Below are 23267 nucleotides of genomic sequence, written 5' to 3' on the forward strand. Positions count from 1 at the left end.
ATTAAAAAGCTTGTCAGATTCTTCACAGTATTATTATTGCTATTTAACACAGCTGAGCAAGGGTAATTACTGTCATTCTTCTTTTTATAATAAAAATGACCTCTCACTAGTGGCCACTGTGAGAATGGGAGCATGTCTCTAGCGTTCATTAGAGCAGCGCTTCTCAGTTCGTGAGTTGTAATACAAAAATGATGACTGGTCCAACACAACCTCATGGCAATTCATCACTATTTTACGTTTTGGTGAATTGGTGGCTAATAATTCATATTTGTAAGATCTCATTCATACAAGGGGCTGTTTACACAACACCATTTTCAACTAAAAACAAAATTTGTATGTTTTGCCCGTTCGTTTACACGACAACTGCATTATGATTAGCCATTAGCTTGTGGACATTGAGAGGACATCAATGATGTTTAATGATTTAATATGTTTCTGATCACATTGCAGTTTTGAGATTATATAGAAAACATGCCCTGAAATGTGTCTATAACCATCCTTAACTGCAATCCCTCACTACATAGTTCATTTTGCTTGCAATTTGCAGTGAGAATCTTGGCTTTGGCTCATGGATATGCTTTAAATTGCCCAATTAGTCCAGTCATTTATTCAGTGTGACCAGGCTTCCCTATAGTGAATCTCAGCTTGGGGGATTTGATTTGTGTATTCAGTGTGCAAGATATTTAATTGGTGTGCATTTTTTAGCAATATTTAAAGTGTAATTGCACAGGGATAATTAACTAAATAGCCTTATTATGCACAGGATATTGGTCCAAAGGACACCAGTGTGCAAGATGTGTCCACACTTTAGTAAAATGTCGTAACACTGCAGTCAGTTCAGGCGTTTCCATTTTGCACAAGAGTTGGCTGTTGATTAATACACATTTATGCATAGCCAAATTTCCCTTCTCACACTTCATTACCACTTTCATCTGCACACATTCAGATTGTTTATTTCTCTGTAATTAGTAGGTTAATTGGCTCACTTTGTCTTCTGCAGCTGGAGTATGCCGTATGTCTCAACAGCATTTTGGACCTGGAAATTGCATAAATCGTGCAGCCTCCTCATATAAACTATAATCTGACCTACTTGTCCTTCCTCAAATTGTCTTCCTGGTTCCCGTTGGTTCAACTGATGTAGAGAAGATACAGAATTCATTCCCACACTCTCCTACCTTTTTGTTGGAGGAAATTGGCTACCCATTTTTATATACAGCAGCAGCATATAAGTGTCATGGTCCTTGAGCTAGCGCGATCTGATGCAAAAGGAGATGGTGGTATATTTTTATTAGACACTATGAGTGAAAATCGCTCTTATAAAACTAATGGTGTATTAGAGAGTGACCCTCAAAAACACCCTATTGATTCCATCAGATCAGATTTTATAGCCCCGTCCTTCCATTATTCCATTTGCCTTCACATTACAGCACTTAGGGTTTTTCTTCTCCTTTCATAATGTAAGAAAGGTTCATCATCACTCTTGATAATCATTGAGGAGGATGTAAGCATGTTTCCATGGCTGAGCTGGCCTGAAGAGCGTCGACACACTGTACATAAAATCAGCCGGGGCAACCTGGGTGGCGGTGTCTCTTTCTTTTTGTGTGTGTGTGTGTGTTCAGGAACATTCATCCCCTAAGGATTTTCACTTGTAGACTAGAGAAAGCAATGATGTCATTATTTAGAAGTTGTCATTTCCTATAAATTCAGTACACTTTGGTGACCAGTGAGCATTTTTAGAGGCACAAAACCCATGTTTGTTTGTTTTTTTGTGTGTGAGAACTATAAGATATGCTTGATAAACTATTATCAAACGTAAAATTAATCTAGCTGCATGAAAACTAGCTAGTTTTAAACACATAAAATAAATTTTTACCTTTTCTCTCCTCAGAGATTTTGACTTTCTCAACTGTATCCATTACTTCAGTTCATAATCATAATATTTAAATGACATTTTAGTAAAAACTATCAGACTTGTCTAGGATTGCAAAAACCTCAAACCTCAGAACCTAAATAGAAAATAAAACAGCCCATATAATATTGAGTTCCACCTCCTGAGGTTGACAATTTATATTTTCTGAAGGTTAAGAGTTTTAGGTACCATTTTGTACCATATTTGGCAGTATATTTCTGTACAACACTTCTACAAGACTGCTTCTCTAGGGGAGTTATGTGAACATTACGATTCAGCTCTCTTAATTCATATGACAAATTGCTGTCCCTGTTGTTGGCCTCCTACATGGAGAGCAGTTTTCTGGGTCTTTATTTTCCTCTTTTTCTCTGGAGAGCAATACCTCAGCTGTCTGCTCCCCAGTAATTATTAGCTGTTATGCTGAAATGCAGTGTTTCTGACAAGTGGCTAAATGAATAAAAGCAATGATTTCTTTAACAGATCTGCTACAACCAGACCGGCTTATTATAATTAAACAGGAACAGCTACTGTACATACACCATCAGTTACTCTTTTTATATATTTTCAGACTGCAGGCATTTAGTTAGAAACCATCTTTCAAATGAGTTGAATAGAAATGGAATTATCAGCATTGAAGATGTGTATTGTTCTGCTACATGAGGATTACAACGAATGACTCTGAATTTAAAAGAGATAAATGTTCAAATCTATTCTCTCTAGCAGTGTTAACCATTCTGAATTGGTTTGTGTTTAACAATGTGTGAGAGGAGGAAAGATAGCCGAAAATACCTTCAGTCTGTCTTTTATCAGAGTGTTACTCATCTGTAGAACAAAGAAAGAATCGCATTGAACATCACAAACCAAGTAGTTAACAGGTCAGAGATTTCACACTAGATTTTTACGCTAATAGTTCAATATCTGTCCATTTTATGCTTTTACCAGATGCTCCAAACTTGATCGTGACTGGCCTGCTAAAATCCTTTTCAAAACCAGTCTAGAAATGTGGTCCAAAAACTATAACGTAATATTAAAAAGGCAAAGTTTTAGTCAGTTTTAATCAAAGTCAAGTAAGTCAGGACAAGCACAGAAATGTTATAATCTCATAACCATTAACTACACCAAAATTCAGAGGGAAATGATAGGTTGGTAAAAATGTTTAAGTCACAACCACAGCCCTCAGTATAAAATCTGATTGATAAATTGTATGTTGATCCAGGTTTGTTGTGAAATCATGGTAAGCTTGATATCTGTATGTGAAGATGTCTATGAATGTTCTTTCAAACGTATTGAGAAGCAAAAGAAAAAGATTATATAGAGCTCAAGACCATGACTAGACCTTTCTAAAACCCTCCATTCTTGTTTTTCTCAGGCATAATGGCTGACAAAGAAAAAGACGTGCCAGTGGTTGAGGATGAAGATGAGCCAGATCTGAACTACCAGCCTCCGGCTCAAAAAAGCCTGCAGGAGATCCAGGAACTGGACAAGGATGACGAAAGCCTGAACAAGTACAAGCAAACCCTCCTGGGCTCTGGACCTGTGGTGGCAGGTTAGTGTACCTTCACTAAAAACCAGGAAAATGAAGCACACCTATTGCATGTGCATACCATTTAATAATATTATATTAATATTATAATTTATATAATTTATACACTACTGTTACAAATGTTTATTTAAAAAAAGAAAAGAAAAAGAAATTAATACTTTTATTCACCAAGAATGCATTAAAGGATTAGTTCACTTTCAAATGAAAATTAGCCCAATCTTTACTCACCCTCAAGCCATCCTAGATGTATATGACTTTCTTCTTTCTGATGAACACAATCGGAGTTATATTAATAAATATCCTGACGCATCCAAGCTTTACAATGGCAGTAAGCGGGATCAACGAGTATGAGCTGAAGAAAGTGCTTCCATCCACATCCATCCATCATAAACATATTCCACTCGGCTCCGGGGGGTTAATAAAGTCCTTCTGAAGTGAGGCCTTCTGATGCATTTATGTAAAAAATATCCATATTTAACAAGTTATGTAGTAAAATAGCTTCCGCCAGACCGCCTTTCGTATTCAGCTTACGAAAAAAACGTAACTGGTGTTACGGCAGTTTTGAACTGCGAGATTTTTCTTCGTAACTTAAATACGGAAGGCGGTCTGGCGGAAGCTACATATTTTACTTCATAACTTGTTAAATATGGATATTTATTTTACACAAATGCATCACTTCACTTCAGAAGGCCTTTATGAACCTCCTGGAGCCGTGTGGAGTACACGTTTATGGTGGATGGATGTGGATGGATGCACTTTCTTCAGCTCATACTCATTGATCCCGCTCACTGCCATTATAAAGCTCGGATGCGTCAGGATATTTATTAATATATCTCCGATTGTGTTCATCAGAAAGAAGAAAGTCATATACACCTAGGATGGCTTGAGGGTGAGTAAAGATTGGGCTAATTTTCATTTGAAAGTGAACTAATCCTTTAAATTGATCAAATACAACAGTAAAGACATTTGTAATGTTACAAAAGATTTAAAATAAATTCTGTTTTTTAAATGTTCTGTTCATAAAAGAATGCTAAAAAAAAGGTATAACTGTTTCCACAAAAATATTGACAACGTTCATGATGCTGAAAATTCAGCTTTGCCATTACAGGAATAAATGACATTTTAAAATATATTAAAATAGGAAACAGTTCTTTTAAATTGTAACAATATTTCACAATATTACTGTTTTTACTGTATTTTTTGATCAAATAAATGCAGGCTTGGTAAATTTTGAAGCATTTGAAGACATTTTTAGTGGATCAGTTTCACCGAACAACTTCTAAAAATTATTCGAATCTTATTGATATTTTAACCCACATTCATGTAGATACACACAAATAATGAATATTGCAAAGAGTCTCATCTTCTGAAGATTGCCATGTCTTCATGGTTAAAGCTGTAGCTCGTCTCTCCAGGGATGGCTCTCCCTTCCCCTCCTGCTGTCTAGACAGATTCAGATCCCCCGGGGGAATCCAGTCTTGGTTCAAAGCCCCAAACAATATCCTCTTAACAGAGAAGAAATGAGAAGGTGCCTATCACTTAGTCAGAAGAGCACGGCTTTGAACTGCTTTGTTGTTTAGAGAAACATAAAACATGAATTATGATTCCACTCACTGCACAACGCTGGATAATTTGCATTTGATATTCTGTCCCGCTGCATTAATTATAAGATCTGTTATTGTATTTCTCACTCAGTTATTGAGTGAAACTGCTTTGTTTCTTTTCTGTTTCTTTCTATGATGAATTGTTTCTGTGATATTATGATCAAAGCCTAGGATTCCTAATTTCTTTTGCCACAGGGAAAATCCAAATATACACTTCAAATCCTTAAAGTGTGAACTGAAATAGTTGCTGATACAGTATTCCTAAAGGCATAAAAGGCAGATTAATTTCTTCTTGACTCATGGGGCTTAGAACGTTTGATTTAGATGCAATTTAATTTTCTGTTGAGAATCAATCAACTGCAGTAATTTCTTTTTTTCCCATTCAAATGCAGCTTGTGTGCCGAGGGTATTTACCTTGTGAGTCCTCTGATTCATTAATGATTCATCTTTGTTTTGTTGGTTATGGCCAGTTTAATAATAGCCTTTATTCAATATGCTGGGATGCAAATGGCTGCCTGTGCTGATATTTTATAGCGTTTTGTGTTTCAGTGTAAAGACTGAAAGATCTGCTTACAGAGCTGAGATCATGATGACCAATCAGAGCAAGGCACCTCTTGAGAACTATGATACAAAGCCTTCCTTATATCCTAATTTCCCATATTGTGTATGAAATTAAAATTGTCATAATTTACTCACCCTCATGTCGTTCCAAATCTGTACGTTAAGATCGGTACCAGTGTAATTTTAGTATTATTTATATATTGTTATATTTTTTATTATTATTTTGAATTAGCTTTTATTTTTATATTTTCAGTTTTAATTTTAATTTATAGTAATTTAATTATGTGCTTATGTCATGTTTATTTGTTTTTTCAAAATATGAATATTTAGTTTTATTTTAATTTTATTACAGTTTATTTATTTCCAGTTAGTAATTTTAGTGCTTGAATATTTCAGATAGTTGCCAAAGTAACATTTCTAATCTTATTAGTATAACAATAATAAGTACATTAATAATTTCTCCTTTTGTACTACATGGAGGGAAAAAATATGGGTCACCAGGGTAAATATGAGAGTAAATGATGACAGATTTTAAATGTTTGGTGAACACTGAAAACACCGAAAATATTAAATTAAATTTGCCATAAGATCTTCTCAGATATAATAGTGGGATAATGCTAGGGTGATCAGTCATGTTTGGTGCGTGCGTTCCCCAGTGCGCAGTTTTGCGAGGGAGCATGCTTGCGGCGAATGGCGGCACTTGTAACCATCAGCGGATGATGAACTGTAGTTTCCACTTTTAAAACCAGCCCACCCTGCATCAATAACACTTCATCAATGAGACCCGTCCAGCAATTTGTTATGTGCAGTTTTACACCACTAGCTCCCTCTTGGCGCTGCAGAAACAATCATTCAGTGGAACAGTAGAGTTAAGCGCCTAAATTAAGCTAGTCACCTGCCCTGCATGCTTCATGGGACAACTTCTATGATGTACGGTAGTTCACATATCACTCTCACCCTCATGTTGTTCCAAGCCTATATGCATGTGTTTTATTCTGTGGGATACAAAAGGAGAATTTTTGAAGCATCTTCATTAAAAATTTAAATGTTCATCACATCATCAAAGCCATTGTATGACTTCAAAAGACTTGAAATATAGTGTATAAACTGCTTTTATGTTGATTTTGTGTCTGTGTGTTCTTTTGTCATTTTTTTTGGAGCTTGACAGACATAGTCATAATGCACTATTGTTGTATGGAAAAGATTCAAAAAGTCTCTTTTTGTGTGCCAGTGGGGGAAAAAAAATAAATAATAACAGCATGCTGGTTTGTAATGACATGGGGGTGAATAAATAATGGCTGAAATTTCATTTTTGGGTGAACTGTTCCTTTAAGGGGTGGGGCAGCCGCAGCTCTATCACTGTTAAATGTGCTGAGACTGCATGCTGGGGTCACTAACCTGCAGCGGCTCTGTGTCCACCTAAATCCTGACAGGCCTGATCTATTTCTGTAATGGCCAGAGCTCCTATGGACACAAGAAACTAGGGAGGGAATACATGTTGGCTCATTAGCAACAGTGACTGACAAGACTTTAAATGCCTCTTTATCTTATAATGAAGGTGATTATGTTTGTGTAAGACACTGTAGCTGTAAAAGACACTGCAAACCTAGTGAGCTGCATTTTAAAGAATTGTTGGCGCTTTCCTGACACAAAGGCTGTTCCAAAGATAGGCAACTTAATTATGCTTTCTTTTAAGATACTTTTTTTTTTTTTTTTCAATTTCTAATTTTCTATGATGATCCAAAAAGTAGAAAAATAGATCATTGTAATTCAAAATGGTCAGTTAACCAATATTTGTTACTTTTGCTCATAGAGTAATATTTCTTAGCAATATGCTAACATCAAACTATTTTACCCCAGATTTGTGTGTATTTTTGTTTATGTTTATGAGTTATTGAAGTATTGTCCTGTTAGCTTAGCAACATGCTAACATCAAACTCAGTTAAAATCATTTCGCCCAATATTTGTGTATTTTTTTTATATGTGTTTGAGTTATTAGAGTATCATCCCATTAGCTTAGCAACATGCTAACTCAAACTCAATCGAAATCAGTTTTAACCAATATTTGTGTATTTTTTTTTTTTTTTTTATATGTATTTTTATTTGTATTGTTATTTTAGTATCATCTTGTTAGCTTAGCAACTTGCAAACTCTATTAAAACCGATTGTTAGTAATGTTTCCTGTGAGGAACTTTATTCATCTGGTGCCTATATAAAGTGTTACCTCAAAGTCATGTATGAGGTTCCATGACCGATTGAGTGCTGTAGGCAGTAGGCATTGAGTCAGCTCACGTTTTGGAACACAGCTTTTTATATTGGTAACAGATAAAACAAAGGAAGTGAGTGCGAGTTGTATGGCTGGAGAAACCTGTCTTTCCACAAACCTGAACTGATGATGTTAGTCCACACATATCTGAGATGATTAATGTGTCTTATTTACACACTGACTGGCCAGTGCGTTGCAGGTGCACGTGAAAGCCCTGTTTCCCCCTCCCTATTTTTACTCTATTTAGTCCAGTCTAAGTATCTTCCCTGTGGCCTGAGACACATGATGAATGTGTGGATGAATCGGCTTGGAGAATGATACTTCAAATTGTGTGGAAGATGTGTACTATTGCTTTTTTTCTAAGCAATTACACTTAAAGTCCCAATTTTGTGGTGGGGAACTTAGTGCAGACAAGCATCACAGACATTTGCTTCAGAACTGTTATTTAACCAGCAAATCATCTTGGTCTAAAAGGGATGCAGCTTCACTGCATGCTGAGAATATTAAACCCAGTCATATTGGTTGCCTATTTCTTATTGTTTATGCACTAAGGAAAAAAAGGCTGTTCTGATGGATAAGTGGGTTTATCCTATAGGTACAGTAGTTTACGTATGGTTCAATAATAAATGCAGAGGAGACAGTTTGCTGTTTCTTACCTGTTTTATTTATTGCATTGCAGATCCCACCATTCCTAATGTTCAGGTGACCCGGCTGACTCTGATGTGTGACCAGGCCCCTGGACCCATCACCATGGATCTGACAGGTGAGTCTCACAAGAAAAACTAGTCAACATGATTCAGCCATTTAAAATGAGGGCTGTCAGCCGATTCAAAAATATAATTTTATTTATTCAGATTAATCAGATACTAATACTTACTGTGACAATCCCTATTGTTTTACTGTAATACATTATTTTTATTATTTTACACACATTTTTTATATATTAATTGTACTAAAATAATACACTACATTGACTATTATTTATGTAAGCAATAATGTACGAGAGGCTGTGCTGTATCATGAATAAGTCACGGCTGAAGGCCATTGTTATTGACTTATTCACGATACAGCACTAGCCTTGAGTTACCTTATTGCTTTTATAAAACGGTTACCACACAATACAAATATTAAAGCCAAAAATATGTATTAAAGCCTTCCTTCCACCAGAAAAAATAGTCCCTGACCGTGAACAGCAACAGAAGTTACATTATTACATGTAACTTACATCTAATGCCACATTAGATGGTGGCAAAGAGTCAAGACTGTCTTTATGAGTGTATCAGTCAGTAGCGAAGACTTTTACATTGAAAAGACTGAATTGTTGTGAACACGGAACAAGACGCAACTGACAAATGCTTTGACTAGCGCTGTCAGTCACGGGAAAACCCCTTAACTGTTAAAAGGACAAGATAATACATTGGACATTTAAACAGATTTTTTATTATGAACATAGGACTGACCTGAAGGAAAATGCTAAATCTGAATGCAAGTAATACACTCGCTCACTCAATCTCTTTATCACAATACTCTTCTACATAATACAGTAAGCTTCAATGATCAATATCAACTGAGAACAAACATATGTTTACGTTGCTAAGAGTGGTTGCCAAGGGTGTTGTGTAGTGATAAACAGAACTGTGGGTGAAGCGGTCATTATTGACCAATCTGAATCAAGGACAGGAACTAACTGTTTTATAAATACTATTATAGTATTTATTAATATTTTCATTGAGCTTCTATTTTTTTAAATTTGAGTTTTATTAATTTTGTTGTGCTTTTTAATATTTCTATATAGCTTTTACTATTTTTTTAATCTAATTTTTATTTTATTTAAATGATTTTTATCAGTTTTAGTTTTATTTAACAATAACAACACTGACATTGACACCCCTATTTCAAATGCAAAGCATCCAACTTATATTTTTTGTGTAATTATTGGTAAGATAATAGTTGTGTGGGTTGAGGTAAGTGGGTTGAATCTGTGATCTGTGGTTTTATCCACACAAAGGCTGCTGGTCAAGAGCTGGAAGGACATTTGCTTAGTTGACACTATTGACAGAGCCTCAGTAGCTCTGCACTGCATTCTAATGCTTCAGCTCCCCTGCCTTCAGAGGGATGATGTCATTCCTTCCCCTGCCAGCCAATATCATGCAAGCAGGCAGGAGATGGAGATCTGCAACACAAATCAACATACACTGCTGTATGTAACCATGTAACCGGTCAGAGCAGGTTTCTGCCACCCTCCTTTGCCCTCGGCCGGTTCAACAGTGTATTTCTCCCTTTAACAATGGGAATACGGCAAAAGGTCACCTGGTTGCTAGGCAATGGGATGATACTGGACTGTTTAAGTCAGAGCTTTAAAGTAAGAAGCCCTTTTTAGATATAAAATCTGTAACATTGTTGACAGCGTAAAACCTCTGCAGCAACACGTTTCCTCTTTTAGAACAAAACCAGAAGTGACTTGTGGTTTGAGTTGGTACAGGAAGGCGTTGCCCTCTTAACACAGAGTACATTGTTGCGCTTTTGTGTGTGTGGACTTCCTGTTTAGCAACTTTTATTCTTAAATTACCTCTGCACTGAAATAAGAGGAACAAAACAGTGTTTATTGGTGGCCTAATGGCTGGTTAATGCTCATTGTAGATTTAAATATTTAGTTTACCCAAAAATGAAAATTATCCCATAATTTACTCACCTTCAAGCCATCCTATATGACTTTCTTCTTTCAGTCAAACATAATCAGAGTTATATTTAAAAATATTCCGGCTCTTCCAAGCTTTATAATGGGAGTGAATAGTAACAGTGATTTTGAAGCCCATCATAAAAGTAATCCATACGGCTTTAGGAGGTTAATAAAGGCCTTCTGAAGCGATGCGTTTTTGTAAGAAAAATATCCATATTTATAACTTTATAGACTGTAATCACTAGCTTCCAGTAATGTCCATCCGCGCATTCATGAGAAAGATGAGTTTTGGCGTGGGATGTAGGATGTAGGAGTAGCGTAAGCTTAGGTATGAGTAGACTCCTTTCGCGGTTTAGACAAATAGGGCTGGGCAACAAACTCAAGCCCCTCTGACATTTCTCTTTAAAAATTCTCATTTTAGACATCTAATTCATGACCTGTGTTTTGTTTTGCTCTCTCCTCTGCGCTTCTGCGTTCATCAATGCCTTATGCGTCTGGTCAAATTTTACTCTTCAGCCAGAATTGACTCGTGTATGGAAGCCAGTAATTCTGGTTTATAAAGTTATAAATATGAATATTTTTCTTACAAAAACGCATCGCTTCACTTCAGAAGGCCTTTATTAAACCCCTGGACCCGTATGGATTACTTTCATGATGGATGGATGTGCTTTTTTGGACTTTGGTTACCATTCATTCACCTTATAAAGCTTGGATATTTTTAATATAACTTTGATTGTGTTTGACTGAAAGAAGATAGTCATATACACCTAGGATGTCTTGAGGGTGAGTAAATCATGGGATAATTTTCATTTTTATGTGAACTATCCCTTTAAAACCATGTAACTTAAGACAAAGGGGTTCAGATCAGTGTACTTTTTTTTTGTTTTAGTCATGGTTGACATTTTTAGTTCAGTTCATTATTTTTCTTATTTTATGTAAATTTGTCTTCATCTCTTTTTCCCATTTAATTCTTATTAAAAGGTCTCATTTTCATTATTGTTGATAAAATCAGAAAGCACTGTCATCAAACTTTTTTTCTAGTAATAATATTCTCTTCTAGTGTGATCCAGACTACTTACACTACCGTTTAAAAGGTTTTTTTTTAGCAAGGACACATTAAATTGATCAAAATGATAGTAAAGACACTTATAATGTTACAAAAGTTTTCTATTTCAAATAAATGCCATTCTTCCAAACATTGTTCATGAAAGTGTCCTGAAAAAAAAAAAAAAAACTTCCACACTTGATTAAGCAGCACATCCATTTCCAAGTAAAAATAATAAGAAATGTTTCTTGAGCAGCAAATCATCATATCAAAATGATTTCCGAAGGATCATGTGACACTGAAGACTGGAGTAATGATGCTGAAAACTCAGCTTTGTCAAGGAATAAATTACCTTTTAAAATATATTAAAATAGAAAAGTTATTTTAAATTGTAATAATAGTTCACAATATTGCTGTTTTACTGTATTTTTGATCAAATAAATGTAGCCATGGTGAGCATAAGACTCTTCCTTCAAAAGCATGAAAAGTTTTTCTCATCCCAAACTTTTGAATGGAAGAGTACTGTATATTAAATGAAATGTTATATTTTGCAATGAAATACCATGCTGCAGTTGTAAATTCACGCCAGTCAATAAATATAGAGTAAACACTTTTCACTATACAAGAAACTGCAGATAAACAGCATAAAATATCATTCCTGAGCTGTAAGCAGGAGCACATTAGAGATCTGTGATCAGTAACACAGATGTGCCAGAGTCCTGCTGTAAGTGACAGCCAAGCACGGCACCTCACAGTGGGACGTCCACTGGGATGTAACGCTAACCAGACTGAGTTTTTGATGGATGTGACTGGGCCGACACGCAGTGAAGGAAAAATACTGTGACAGTTAGAAGTGGATGAAGGTGGGGAGCAGAACCTGACTGCACTCAGACTAGAAAAGCACTCAGCGTGACTGCAGAAGTTCTGCTCTGCTGACGTTCAGATTAGAGCAGCAGGAAGCCAGACCTTATCACAGCGCTCTTAATTGAATCCGAATAGTCCACATATGAGCAGTTGAATATTTTGCAGTGTTTGTCGCATCCCTTTTGAGAGAGATGTGAATAAAGCGCAGAGGATGCACTCTTAACCCAGTCGGCTCTTTATCTGTATTGTAAAAAAAAAAAACTGTCAGTTTCAAATATATTTCATATAAACATTTTCAACTGAAAATGTTAATATATCAACCTACTGAAGTACCAAAATTTGTTTTGTACCTTTATAATACACTGACAAACACCAAAAAACAGGTGGTAAAGAAAAAACAACATGACGAATCAAGGTTCATCACAAGTAGCTTTTCCACAAGCTGAAGTAAATACTAGTATATAGGCACACAAAACACCATCATGGTAACACACAATACTAAAATAATGCAATAAACATTCATTTAACAGTAATGTACATAACTGATAACAAAAAACTAAGAAGAAACCATTATTTAAATGAAAAAACATCAAATGTCACACACAATTTTGGGAATGTCAATATGTTTTTTTCACTGTAAATTATTACTGTATATTGTTTTTCACTTGTAATTTACAGTATTTTACATTCAAATTACATGAAATGTCATGTATATTTATTACAGTTTTTCACCAAATACAGTAAAGGAACTTAATGTTTAATAATTAATAAAATAATAAATAAACAATAAACCGTAGCATTTTCACAGTCTTTAACCATTAAAATTCCAATAATTTTTTAAAATATTTTTTGGGTCTTATTATGAGCTGTCCTGTGCAAATATAAAGTAATCAGCCAACTTACCATCACATTTAGAAGGATGCAAAATTCAGAACTGTTTTGTCCTTTCTTGGCAATGTAGGAAACGGATCTTTTAGTGAAGCGAGATTCAGTGAGTTATGTTGATGGTGATGAGGTGTCTGTGTTGAACGCTGCAGCAGTGGGAGTGAGGGTGGAACGGGCCGCTCTTATTCTCACCTCTTGCCAGATTGCAGCTCCTCCAGACTGCTAGAGCCTCCGCTGGGATCTTCCATATTATCCATCTCCATCTATGCTCTCTCACTGCTGTGTGGGAGTCATACAAACGGCATACCAGCTACATCTTCAGCAAACTGTGTTCATAACCAACCAACACCTCCTGAATCTTTAAGCACAGGGAAGAAAAGAACACACATCTACAATAAATAAATAAATAAATTTACAGATTGCAACCTTTTAAACAGTAGCGTAAATGTGTGTATATATGTAATGTGTACGGACAATCTAATTTACATGTAAGTGGAGCTAATCAGCATGTCATAAGGAGATCACAGACCCCAAGATTTAACGTCGCAGACATGGACTAATCCTCTTGTCCAATCAGGATTATGTTATTAAAGTGATTATTAGAGCTAGATTTAGTCAATTACAGATAAGGGATTTCATCTTTGTGATGTAGAAAAGGTTTTGAGAGGGTTTGATGCAGCTTCTGTTATATTAACTGTGATATCACATGTCAGCACATGCAGAGAATCCACTTCAAGATGGAGAATGTCCAAGCCGTGTTCCAGAGCCATTAGATGATAAAGCCTAAAAATAGTATTAATGTTAAAGACACTAATGAACACAGTCTGGCATTTGGCATCATGTGAATGAGCCACAAATCATCATTGATGTTGCTCATTGTATCAATCTCCGATTTCTCCTTCCTCCCTGGTCTCTTTCAGTATCCATTACAAAGCACTTAGGGCATATTCAAGGGATAAATTGATAACGCAGCAGTTGCACTTTTGTAAGGAAGCTCTTTGCATTGAACTCAGTTGAACTACAAGCAAAAGGATGCAACCTGCAACACAAAAGGCTCACATTTACAACTACGATATTAATTGATTTCTGTTATATTTCTTTAAAAATGTGATTATAACCAGTTACTCTTAAAAGTAATGTGTTACAATATTGCGTTACTCCCTAAAAAAGTAACTAATTGCATTACTTAGTTACTTTTTATGGAAAGTAATGTGTTGCACTACTTTCGGTACTTTTTCTCATTGGGCTTGCTTGTGTTTTTTAATAACAACAACAACAACAAAAAAGAGTTCTATTTTTGGCAAATGTAAAGGCTCTTTCACACCAAAAGTGAAATGAATAAGTTTAACACTGAAGGAAATGCAAATCTGCGCTTGTACGGTAGAGGGCGCAGCTCAAACAAACTTTTTAGCTGTGCTGCCATTTTGGATTGCAGAAAATAGGATGCACCTTTCTCACGATTTCTTTCAACACGAGGACAGGAGAGGTGTCAGACTATAAATGGGAAAACAAAGTACTTCCGTTACTTATTTAAAAAAGTAACTCAGATATTTTGTTGTAAATTTAAAGTAATGTGTTACTGTAGCAGTTACTCAAAAAAGTAATCTGATTACGTAACTCTCGTTACTTGTAATGCGTTACCCCAACACTGATTATGCACAATTCCACTTTATTTCACTTTGGCTGATTTTTTCTTTCTCTGCTTTTTTATTTATTTTTTACCTAGGTAACCTCGATGCTTTGAAGAAGACGAACTTCACCATGAAGGAGGGAGTGGACTACAGGGTGAAAATCCACTTCAAGGTAAAAAATAAATTAGATTGTTGAGCATAAAAATAGAATAAAACAGTCTGCAGTTGTGGTTAGTCTTTTATACTGTGGTCTAAGAATACTGTTGTGTATTTATTTATCTAAAAATGTATTATTCTGAGGTATTGTAAAAATAAGGCTAGTTTTACAATATTGTTTCAGTGAGGCTCAGAGCATGTAGATATGAAATGCAAGTGGATAGATTGTTTATTTCCTATCTTGATCAGAAATACACACGGACACCCTTTCCCAGGCTAAAATTTCCTAAAAATAACACACTTAAAATATTTATAAACAGTTTGGGGTACCATGTAAGCATAAAGTGGGTTTGTGTATTTTTTTTTTTGCTTCACAATATGGGTGATGCTGAAATGTTTTTGTGTTTTGTAACAATTTTCTCAAGAACTGCGAGTCATACCAGATCATGTTCCCGCAAAATGCCGTTTCTTGTATCCAACAATATCCTTCTATCCCATGATTAATCAGGAAAGAAGTGCTCGATTTAGCTTCATGCAGAAGATAAAATAACATTATAGTTCATGCCTAAATATACTAAAATAGACAGTAACTTAATTTCATTGCAAATTCTGGGTATTCCCTGGAGTGAATTTCTAAATGTTCAAGGATCTAACAGGACCTCTGCTGGCGACTGTGTGCTACAACAGGTTAAATGTCTTGAGAACGAAAATGATATGTTAAATTAATATTTATTCTAATTCATTCCATCTGTTCCCATTAGGTCAACAGGGACATCGTGTCTGGACTGAAATATGTGCATCTGACCTACAGGAAAGGAATCAGAAGTAAGAGCATCTGTATTCATGAATTTAAATGTTGGCCTTGCTTGGCGCTGGACGTGTTTGAGTCAAGGGTGTATGGATATCTTTAAACACACATGTACTGTTTTAATGTGTGTGATCTAAATAAACATCTATGTTCCCTTTTGAAAGTACTATCTGATAAACACATTTCGCTTATATTCATATGTCATGTTTTGGGTCAAATCCTGAGATTATTTTATACCAACATAGCACTTTGATTGATCTGATATTATATAAACGAAAGATCTGAATCAGTGTTAAAGGGTTAGTTCACCCAAAAATGAAAATTCTGTCATTAATTACTCACCATCATGTCGTTCCACACCCGTAAGACCTTAGTTCATCTACGGAACACAAAATAAAGATATTTTTGATAAAATCCGATGGCCCAGTGAGGCCTGCATTGCCAGCAAGATAATTAACATTTTCAGATGCCCAGAAACAGTTTATTTTATTTAAAACAGTTCATGTGACTACAGTGGTTCAACCTTAATATTATAAAGCGACGAGAATACTTTGTGAGCCAAAAAAACAAAATAACGACTTTTTAACAATATCTAGTGATGGGCGATTTCAAAGCTTTACGAATCTTTTGTTTCGAATCAGTGGTTCGGAGCGTGTATCAAACTGCCAAAGTCGCGTGAACTATTGAAATTTCGAAACACTTATGATGTAACGAAGCCTCGTTTACTGAAATCGTGATTTTGGTGCTCTGAACCACTGATTCGTTATTTTGTTTTTTTGGCACACAAATAGTATTCTCGTCACTTCATAATATTAAGGTTGAACCACTGAACTGACATTAACTGTTTTAAATACGTCTTTAGTACCTTTCTAGACATTGAAAGTGTTAATTATCTTGCTGTCAATGCAGGCCTCACAGAGCCATCGGATTTTATCAAAAATATCTTAATTTGTGTTCTGAAGATGAACGAAGGTCTTACGGGTGTAGAACAACATGAGGGTGAGTAATAAATGACAGAAATGTTCATTTAATGTTTGTTAAGAAGGGGTTTATAGATTTGTCAACATTTAAGAAAACTGTGTCATGACGATAATTGAACATTTTTAATTAAAACGTGCTGTTAACAAAAATATGACATGAAAAAAGTAACGACGCAAAATATTAACAATAACAATCATAGTCAGTAATCTCGATGATTGACCCACTTGAGGTATAAGGAGGACTAGGTGTGACACTTCAGTGTATAAATTCAAACATAAAAATGTAAATAAATAAACCACTTTTACATCTTTTTATTAATAGGCATATTTAAAATGGTTTATTTAATTCATGTTTAAAAAGTAGTTATAATTATAAAATACTAAATTAATACATAATTGTATTCCTCTTTTAATTAAATAAATTAATAAATCATTTTTAAACAACAATTAACAAATAAATTGACATTTTAAAAAGTTTATTTGCTTTTTGTTGTTGTTGTTTTGCCAAATGCTTTATTTTATCCATTTGTCAGTCAGGTTAAAAAATGCCATTGGACAGTTTACTGGTGGGGGAACCAATCAATCAACTTTTGACCAATCAGTTTTAGGAGCCACCCCCATCTCACATGTGTATGGAAGCTTGTTTCCATCATAGAATAAAAAATATAAAAGATAATAGCAACTTTTTATCTCACAATTCAGACTTTTTTTCCTCATAACTATATATAAACTCATAATTGCAATAAAAAAAAGGGTCAGAATTGTGAGATAAAAAGTAAAAATTACCTTTTTTTTAATTGTGAGGTTGTATCCCACAATTCTAACTTTTCCTCTCGCAATTCCGAGTTTATATCTTACAATTCTGAGAAGAAGAAAAAGTCAGAACTGCAAAATATAAACTCGCAATTGTGAGAAGAAAGTCCAAATTGTGACCTTTTTTCTCTCAGAATTGTGAGAGATAAACTTACAAATGCGAGTTATGAAGTCAGAATTGTAAGATAAATTCAAAATTTTGAAAAAACAAAGCCATAATTGTGAGATAAAAAGTCGCAGTTACATTTTTAATTTTTTTTTATTCCATGGCGGAAACAAGATTGCATACATGTGGCACTCAAAACTGATGTAAGATGGACTGTCATGCTATTTTGCACATAAATGTCATATTAATGAATATGACACAAAATATTTACTAAATTTAAAATATATTTTCATCAAAAGACACACACACACACAAAAAAAAAAAAAAATCTCATTGTTTTTTTTTTTTTTTATATTTTTTACCTGTAGTGGATAAGGCAGTGTACATGGTTGGCAGCTACGGTCCGAGAGCTGAGGAGCACGAGTTTCTCACCCCGGTGGAGGAGGCTCCAAAGGGCATGATTGTTCGGGGAAGCTACCACATCAAATCCTACTTCACAGATGACGACAAGACAGACCATCTGTCGTGGGAGTGGAACCTGAATATCAAAAAAGACTGGGACAGTGCAGAGTAAAGAGGTTCTTCCTCTGTCTCTCTCTCTCCCAGATGCATAGCAAAATACCCAATTTATGACTAATGTTAAAACAGAGACTTAGGCTTGGTAGATATGCAGCTGAAGTTGACTTTGCAAATGGTTAAATAAGAATTAGTCATATAACAAAAACCTTAAAATAATGAAGATGATATTACATATTAAGTGTAATCAACGGTGAGGACATACAGTGACTGGCAGGGTATTAGAGGTGACTTAGTACTTTGTAATAGATATAACAACGGTATAACCTACAAATGAAATTACTCATGCCTGTACTCTCAGGTTAGTGTAAACTGTAAATGTAAATATTACGATGTCTGTATTCTTGCAATGCATTTAGAGTTCTTTACAGAGCCCATGACCAAATCAGTGCATGTTTGAATGTGAGGCCATCGTGTCTGCTATGGCTATTTTCTTGTATTGATGATGTAATCAGCCTGCTGTTAACTGATAAATACATGTGTAGGAAGTGGTTTGTACTAAGTGTTGCTTGTCCAAAAGGTATTTCTGAGCATTATCCCCTGCTGAAAAGACCAACTTAGACCAGTATGAAGTTGATTGGCTGTTCGCCAGCAAAACTTAGCTGGTCAAACAGCATTTCTGGAGAAGCTGGTTCACTTGTCTTTACTGTTTAGTCTAGTTAGGAAGCCTGATTGGCATACCAGGCTCTGAAATGTGACATCTGCTGGTCTTTTCAGCTGGGAGCCCACCATCACTGAAGCCCATAGTCAAGCACCCTCCTCATTCCCCCAAAATGGTTCAAGATCTGTTCATCTCTGTCCAGGTGTCTGTAACTGTCCTCCATCTAGCTTTGATATTAGATTGTCTCTGATTTTTTTTTTTTTTTTTTTTTGACATTCCAAAATAAATAAATTTTCTTGTTTATATGCCTGTTGATACTGTTGCATTACACTTCCATCTCCATCTCTGATGTTATTATCTGACATGCGCATATCTTGAACAATTCTCTACTGCACTATTGTATTCAGAAATACTCTGCAGAAATGATCAGATTTTACTGTTTCCACAGAATAAGATTTCTTGAAGAAAGGTAATAAATGCCACAGGAAATGTATAACTTGCATGTGCATTATAATGCCTTTATGAGGGAGACAAATGCTAAATCATCATTAACTGTGAGCTTATAAGACAAATAAGAGAGCACACAAAAGATTAGCTGAGAGTTTTTGTGTGCGTGTGTGTGTGAATTGTAATTTTTGATAACTGTGTGACTCCACAAAATATGATTAAAATGTATTTGATCAAATGAAATCCTCAACATTTTTCAAAATATCTGCACATTATGTATATTTTCTCAAATTCATATTGTGACTGATGCAATGTCCTCACAATTGGATGTTATCATTAGTCTACTTGTAGTCTATTGCATGATTAAAAAAACATGTTAATTAGGGGGTTCAGTGTGATGTAATGGCGGCTGCAGCAAGCAGTAATGTAAGATTTAGTCAGGGCAAATTTTTTCAGCTGACTGATTCATTTGCTAAAAATAGATTCTATCGCTTCTGAATTGTCATAACTTTTCATCTTGTATTTTTAATAAAGTTTGGCTTGTCCTTATTTGTATATCTTGTTTCAAATGTAGTGTAGTTCATGTACTACTAGAGTAAATGCCTGTGTGATTAGGCACATCAAGTCAATTTATCAAATGCACAACATGTGCATGTAGCAGTAATGGCTGGCAATGAACAGTTTCTTTTTTATTGCTTCAAACAACAAAACAGAAATAGAAGCTAAAAAAAGTACATGGAAAAGTTAATATTTGTTCAGTAGATGATAAATCAAACCACGCTATCGCTTACTTGATTAAATCTGCCACAACCTGTACCACTTACCAAGGTGTCCAATCATAATAAACAACTTTTACGTACGTCTTTGCTGATTGGCTCTCTGAATGATCGACGTACTCACCAGCCACACATACTGTCTAACGTCGCAGTGTTGCCATGTCCTCCATTTAAAGCGTTTTTCAACTGGAGTTTTCATGAAGTCGCTAATAAATATGGCCAGTTGTAGTAAAACATATATATTTTTTAAAAATAAAAATTTATAAAAAAAGATATTTTCTTTGCAGAAAGATGCAAAGATGTTATTTTGGGGAAAGTTACTTATTTTGAGTATGTTTTGTCAATGTAGCTTACCTGTATTTCTAGTGAGATCTGGCAACACGTGTGCATAAGAGGTGAAGTTTACATTTAGCAATTTAGCATTATCTCTTCAGCTGACAAGATGTCATCAGTATTAAGACGCTGTACCAAATTCACCCCCTCTGGTAGGTGTGTTTTGCCTTATCTGAAGCTTTTGCTGTTTTCTGTAGTGCAGTGACCTTGTTTTATTTTGAATGTAATATGCAGTAGCAATGCATTCATTAAGGAATTAGGACGAAGGTCAGCGGACCACAAAAGAGTTGTCAACAACGCCTTCTTATAGTTTTCAAGAAATCATTAGTTATTGAATTAATCTATATGTTGTAGAAAGCAGAAAATCAACATATAATGACACGTATCATGTTAGGTGTTGTTTTGGTGCTAACTTTTTTACTTTTTACAAATCGTGTCCTTTAATAAGGGCACAGCTTATTCACACTGGGAAATACAACACTGTGCTCGTGCATGGTACAGTACATGCTTACAGAGGTGTAACCAATAGTCAGATAAATGCACTGCGAAAATATCTTGGCTTTTAGTTTTACATATGTAAAATATTAGATATTTCTCTTGCAGGATTTGTATCACTGCTGTCTGGAAACTGCAGTTATGGGAGAACCTGTGCTCTGCAATACTTTGTATCTTCAAACAAATATTCATCATCCTCAAAAATTAAAGTGGACCTGGATAGCAGTAATGGTGAGAATTTTAATACATAATGTGCATTAATAATGGGTTTACTGCTTTGCAACTATACATTTATCAAAAAAGTATTTTGTAGAAAATCTTTTTTTTCCTGTTATAATGATTTAATATTCTCACAGGTGTTGCTATAATGCAGTTCCAAAGTCCTCCGGTCAACAGCCTCAGTCTTGACTTTTTGACTGAGTTTGCTATTAATTTGGAAAAACTTGAGCTGGACAGAGGCTGCAGAGGTGTGATCATAACATCTGTAAGTCAACAGAAACATCTGCTTTAGTAGAATCCAGTTTGTCTGTTCGTTTCATTGACAGTGCGGTTTTTGTTATAGGCCCAGCCGAAGGTGTTTTCTGCAGGCCTAGATATTTTGGAAATGTATCAGAAGAACCCAGAGCACTACGCAGAATTTTGGAAGGCTGTACAGGACGCATGGCTTAAGCTTTATGGGTCCACCAAGGTCACAATTGCCGCAATCAATGTGAGTGTCACTAGATAGCCTTCTGTTTTCTAATACCAGGCTGGTTTAGGTAAAGTATTCTTATAAAGTCAAATTTTTAGTTAACGAATGAATGAATTGTTCTGTTTTTAGGGCTCCAGTCCTGCAGGTGGCTGTTTGTTGGCTTTGTGTTGTGACTACAGGATCATGGCCGATAACCCTCGCTATAGCATTGGTCTGAATGAAACTCAACTTGGTATAGTTGCACCTTTTTGGTAAGTGCTATTGCTGTGTATTTGCTGTGTTCTTGTTTTTTGCATCTCATTTTATTCTCACGGTAGCTCTGGTGACATTATCACGGTGGTTTTCTTTGGTTATAAACTCACTGACTGGGCACTGTGAATGCCCTGACGTTTTGTTTCAGAATACATGTGATGCCTGTGAATATGTAAATCTGATTGCAAAGTAATCTGAAATCCGATTGGATTTATTCGAAGTGACAAAATGAGTGCATGTACTGTATACATACCTACTGTAAAACAGGATGGTAATAAATGGAGATTTTGTAAATCAGGTTTAAGGACACCATGTTAAACGTTGTGGGCCATAGAGAAACCGAGAAGGGTCTTCAGCTCGGTTTACTGTACAGTACTCCTGAAGCCCTGAAGGTCGGTCTGGTGGATGAGCTTGTTCCTGAGGATAAAGTTCTCAGCAAAGCTACTGAGACCATGACTAAATGGTTGGCCATCCCAGGTAAATAGTAATAGCTTGCTCCAAAATACAATATTTCTGCCTGTTATTGTTAGTACATTTTGTTCATGTATACTGTTTTTTGCACACAGATCATGCCCGTCAGATAAGTAAGTCCATGATGAGAAAACCCACCATAGACAAACTTCTTGCGAACAGAGAAGCCGACATCACAAACTTCGTCAGTTTCACCACCAAAGACTCCATCCAGAAGTCTCTTGGGGTGTACATGCAGATGCTGAAGAAGAGGAAGTCTTGAGGAGCAGAACATGTGCCTGTTGTTGACATTGCCTTTATGTAGCACATCAGTGTCACTGCGTATCACATTGTCCTCTCTTTTGTTACCAGAGGATAACTTTTGATTGTAAATAAAATCTTTTAAAACCAAAATGGGATCTTATTAGCATGTAGATGACATATAACTTGTCTATTTAACTTTTTTTTTTTATTTAACATCAAGATTTTAGATTAAAAATTTACATATGTGTATATGGTTGCAAGTAACTGGTTGCCATTTCTTTTAAAGGGTTAGTTCATCCTCACCCTCATGTCCTTCCACACCTGTAAGACCTTCGTTCATCTTCGGAACTAAAATTAAGATATTTTTGATGAAATCCGAGGGTTTCTGAACCACACATAGGCAGCAACATCTTTGCACCTTTAGAGGTCCAGAAAAGTACTAAAGTCATTGTTAAAATAGTCCATGTGACTACAGTGGTTCAACCTTAATGTTATGAAGCGTCGAGAATACTTTTAGTGTGCAAAAACAAA

The 23267-nt window shown here is 35.4% G+C and overlaps 2 protein-coding genes and 1 long non-coding RNA gene across 5 annotated transcripts in view; 2 read left to right on the top strand and 1 right to left on the bottom strand.

Moving 5' to 3' along the window:
* The window catches only part of arhgdig (Rho GDP dissociation inhibitor (GDI) gamma), a 31446-nt gene extending 12115 nt beyond the window's left edge, over window positions 1-19331 (top strand). For all 3 annotated transcript variants that reach the window (XM_051886627.1, XM_051886628.1, XM_051886626.1), the window contains exons 2-6: window positions 3279-3455; window positions 8563-8646; window positions 15084-15160; window positions 15906-15969; window positions 18220-19331. In XM_051886627.1, coding sequence (XP_051742587.1) covers window positions 3284-3455; window positions 8563-8646; window positions 15084-15160; window positions 15906-15969; window positions 18220-18425 — 603 coding nt within the window. In that variant the 5' untranslated portion in view covers window positions 3279-3283 and the 3' untranslated portion in view covers window positions 18426-19331. The remainder of the gene's footprint in view (window positions 1-3278; window positions 3456-8562; window positions 8647-15083; window positions 15161-15905; window positions 15970-18219) is intronic.
* LOC127508556 (uncharacterized) lies at window positions 11710-15077 on the bottom strand. The gene is made up of 2 exons (XR_007928833.1): window positions 13376-15077; window positions 11710-12712 (listed from the first exon to the last, which is right to left on the bottom strand). It is a non-coding gene; the product is annotated as an uncharacterized LOC127508556 (long non-coding RNA).
* Window positions 19332-20579: 1248 nt separating the features above from the next.
* On the top strand, window positions 20580-22886 carry eci1 (enoyl-CoA delta isomerase 1). The gene is made up of 7 exons (XM_051886622.1): window positions 20580-20736; window positions 21188-21310; window positions 21436-21563; window positions 21642-21788; window positions 21900-22021; window positions 22321-22499; window positions 22589-22886. Exons 1-7 carry the CDS (start codon window positions 20694-20696, stop codon window positions 22753-22755), a joined length of 909 nt encoding a protein of 302 aa, XP_051742582.1. The 5' UTR covers window positions 20580-20693; the 3' UTR covers window positions 22756-22886.
* The last annotated feature ends 381 nt before the right edge of the window (window positions 22887-23267 follow it).

Source organism: Ctenopharyngodon idella, chromosome 3 (genome assembly GCF_019924925.1).
Source record: "Ctenopharyngodon idella isolate HZGC_01 chromosome 3, HZGC01, whole genome shotgun sequence".
In the NCBI taxonomy this organism is placed as follows: domain Eukaryota; kingdom Metazoa; phylum Chordata; class Actinopteri; order Cypriniformes; family Xenocyprididae; genus Ctenopharyngodon; species Ctenopharyngodon idella.

Coding starts and splice junctions, on each gene's coding strand:
- eci1 (XM_051886622.1), top strand. CDS start 20,694: ATGTCATCAGTATTAAGACGCTGTACCAAATTCACCCCCTCTG. Junction 21,564..21,641: donor GAGGTGTGATCATAACATCT/GTAAGTCAACAG, acceptor TTTTTGTTATAG/GCCCAGCCGAAGGTGTTTTC. Junction 21,789..21,899: donor TCACAATTGCCGCAATCAAT/GTGAGTGTCACT, acceptor TTCTGTTTTTAG/GGCTCCAGTCCTGCAGGTGG.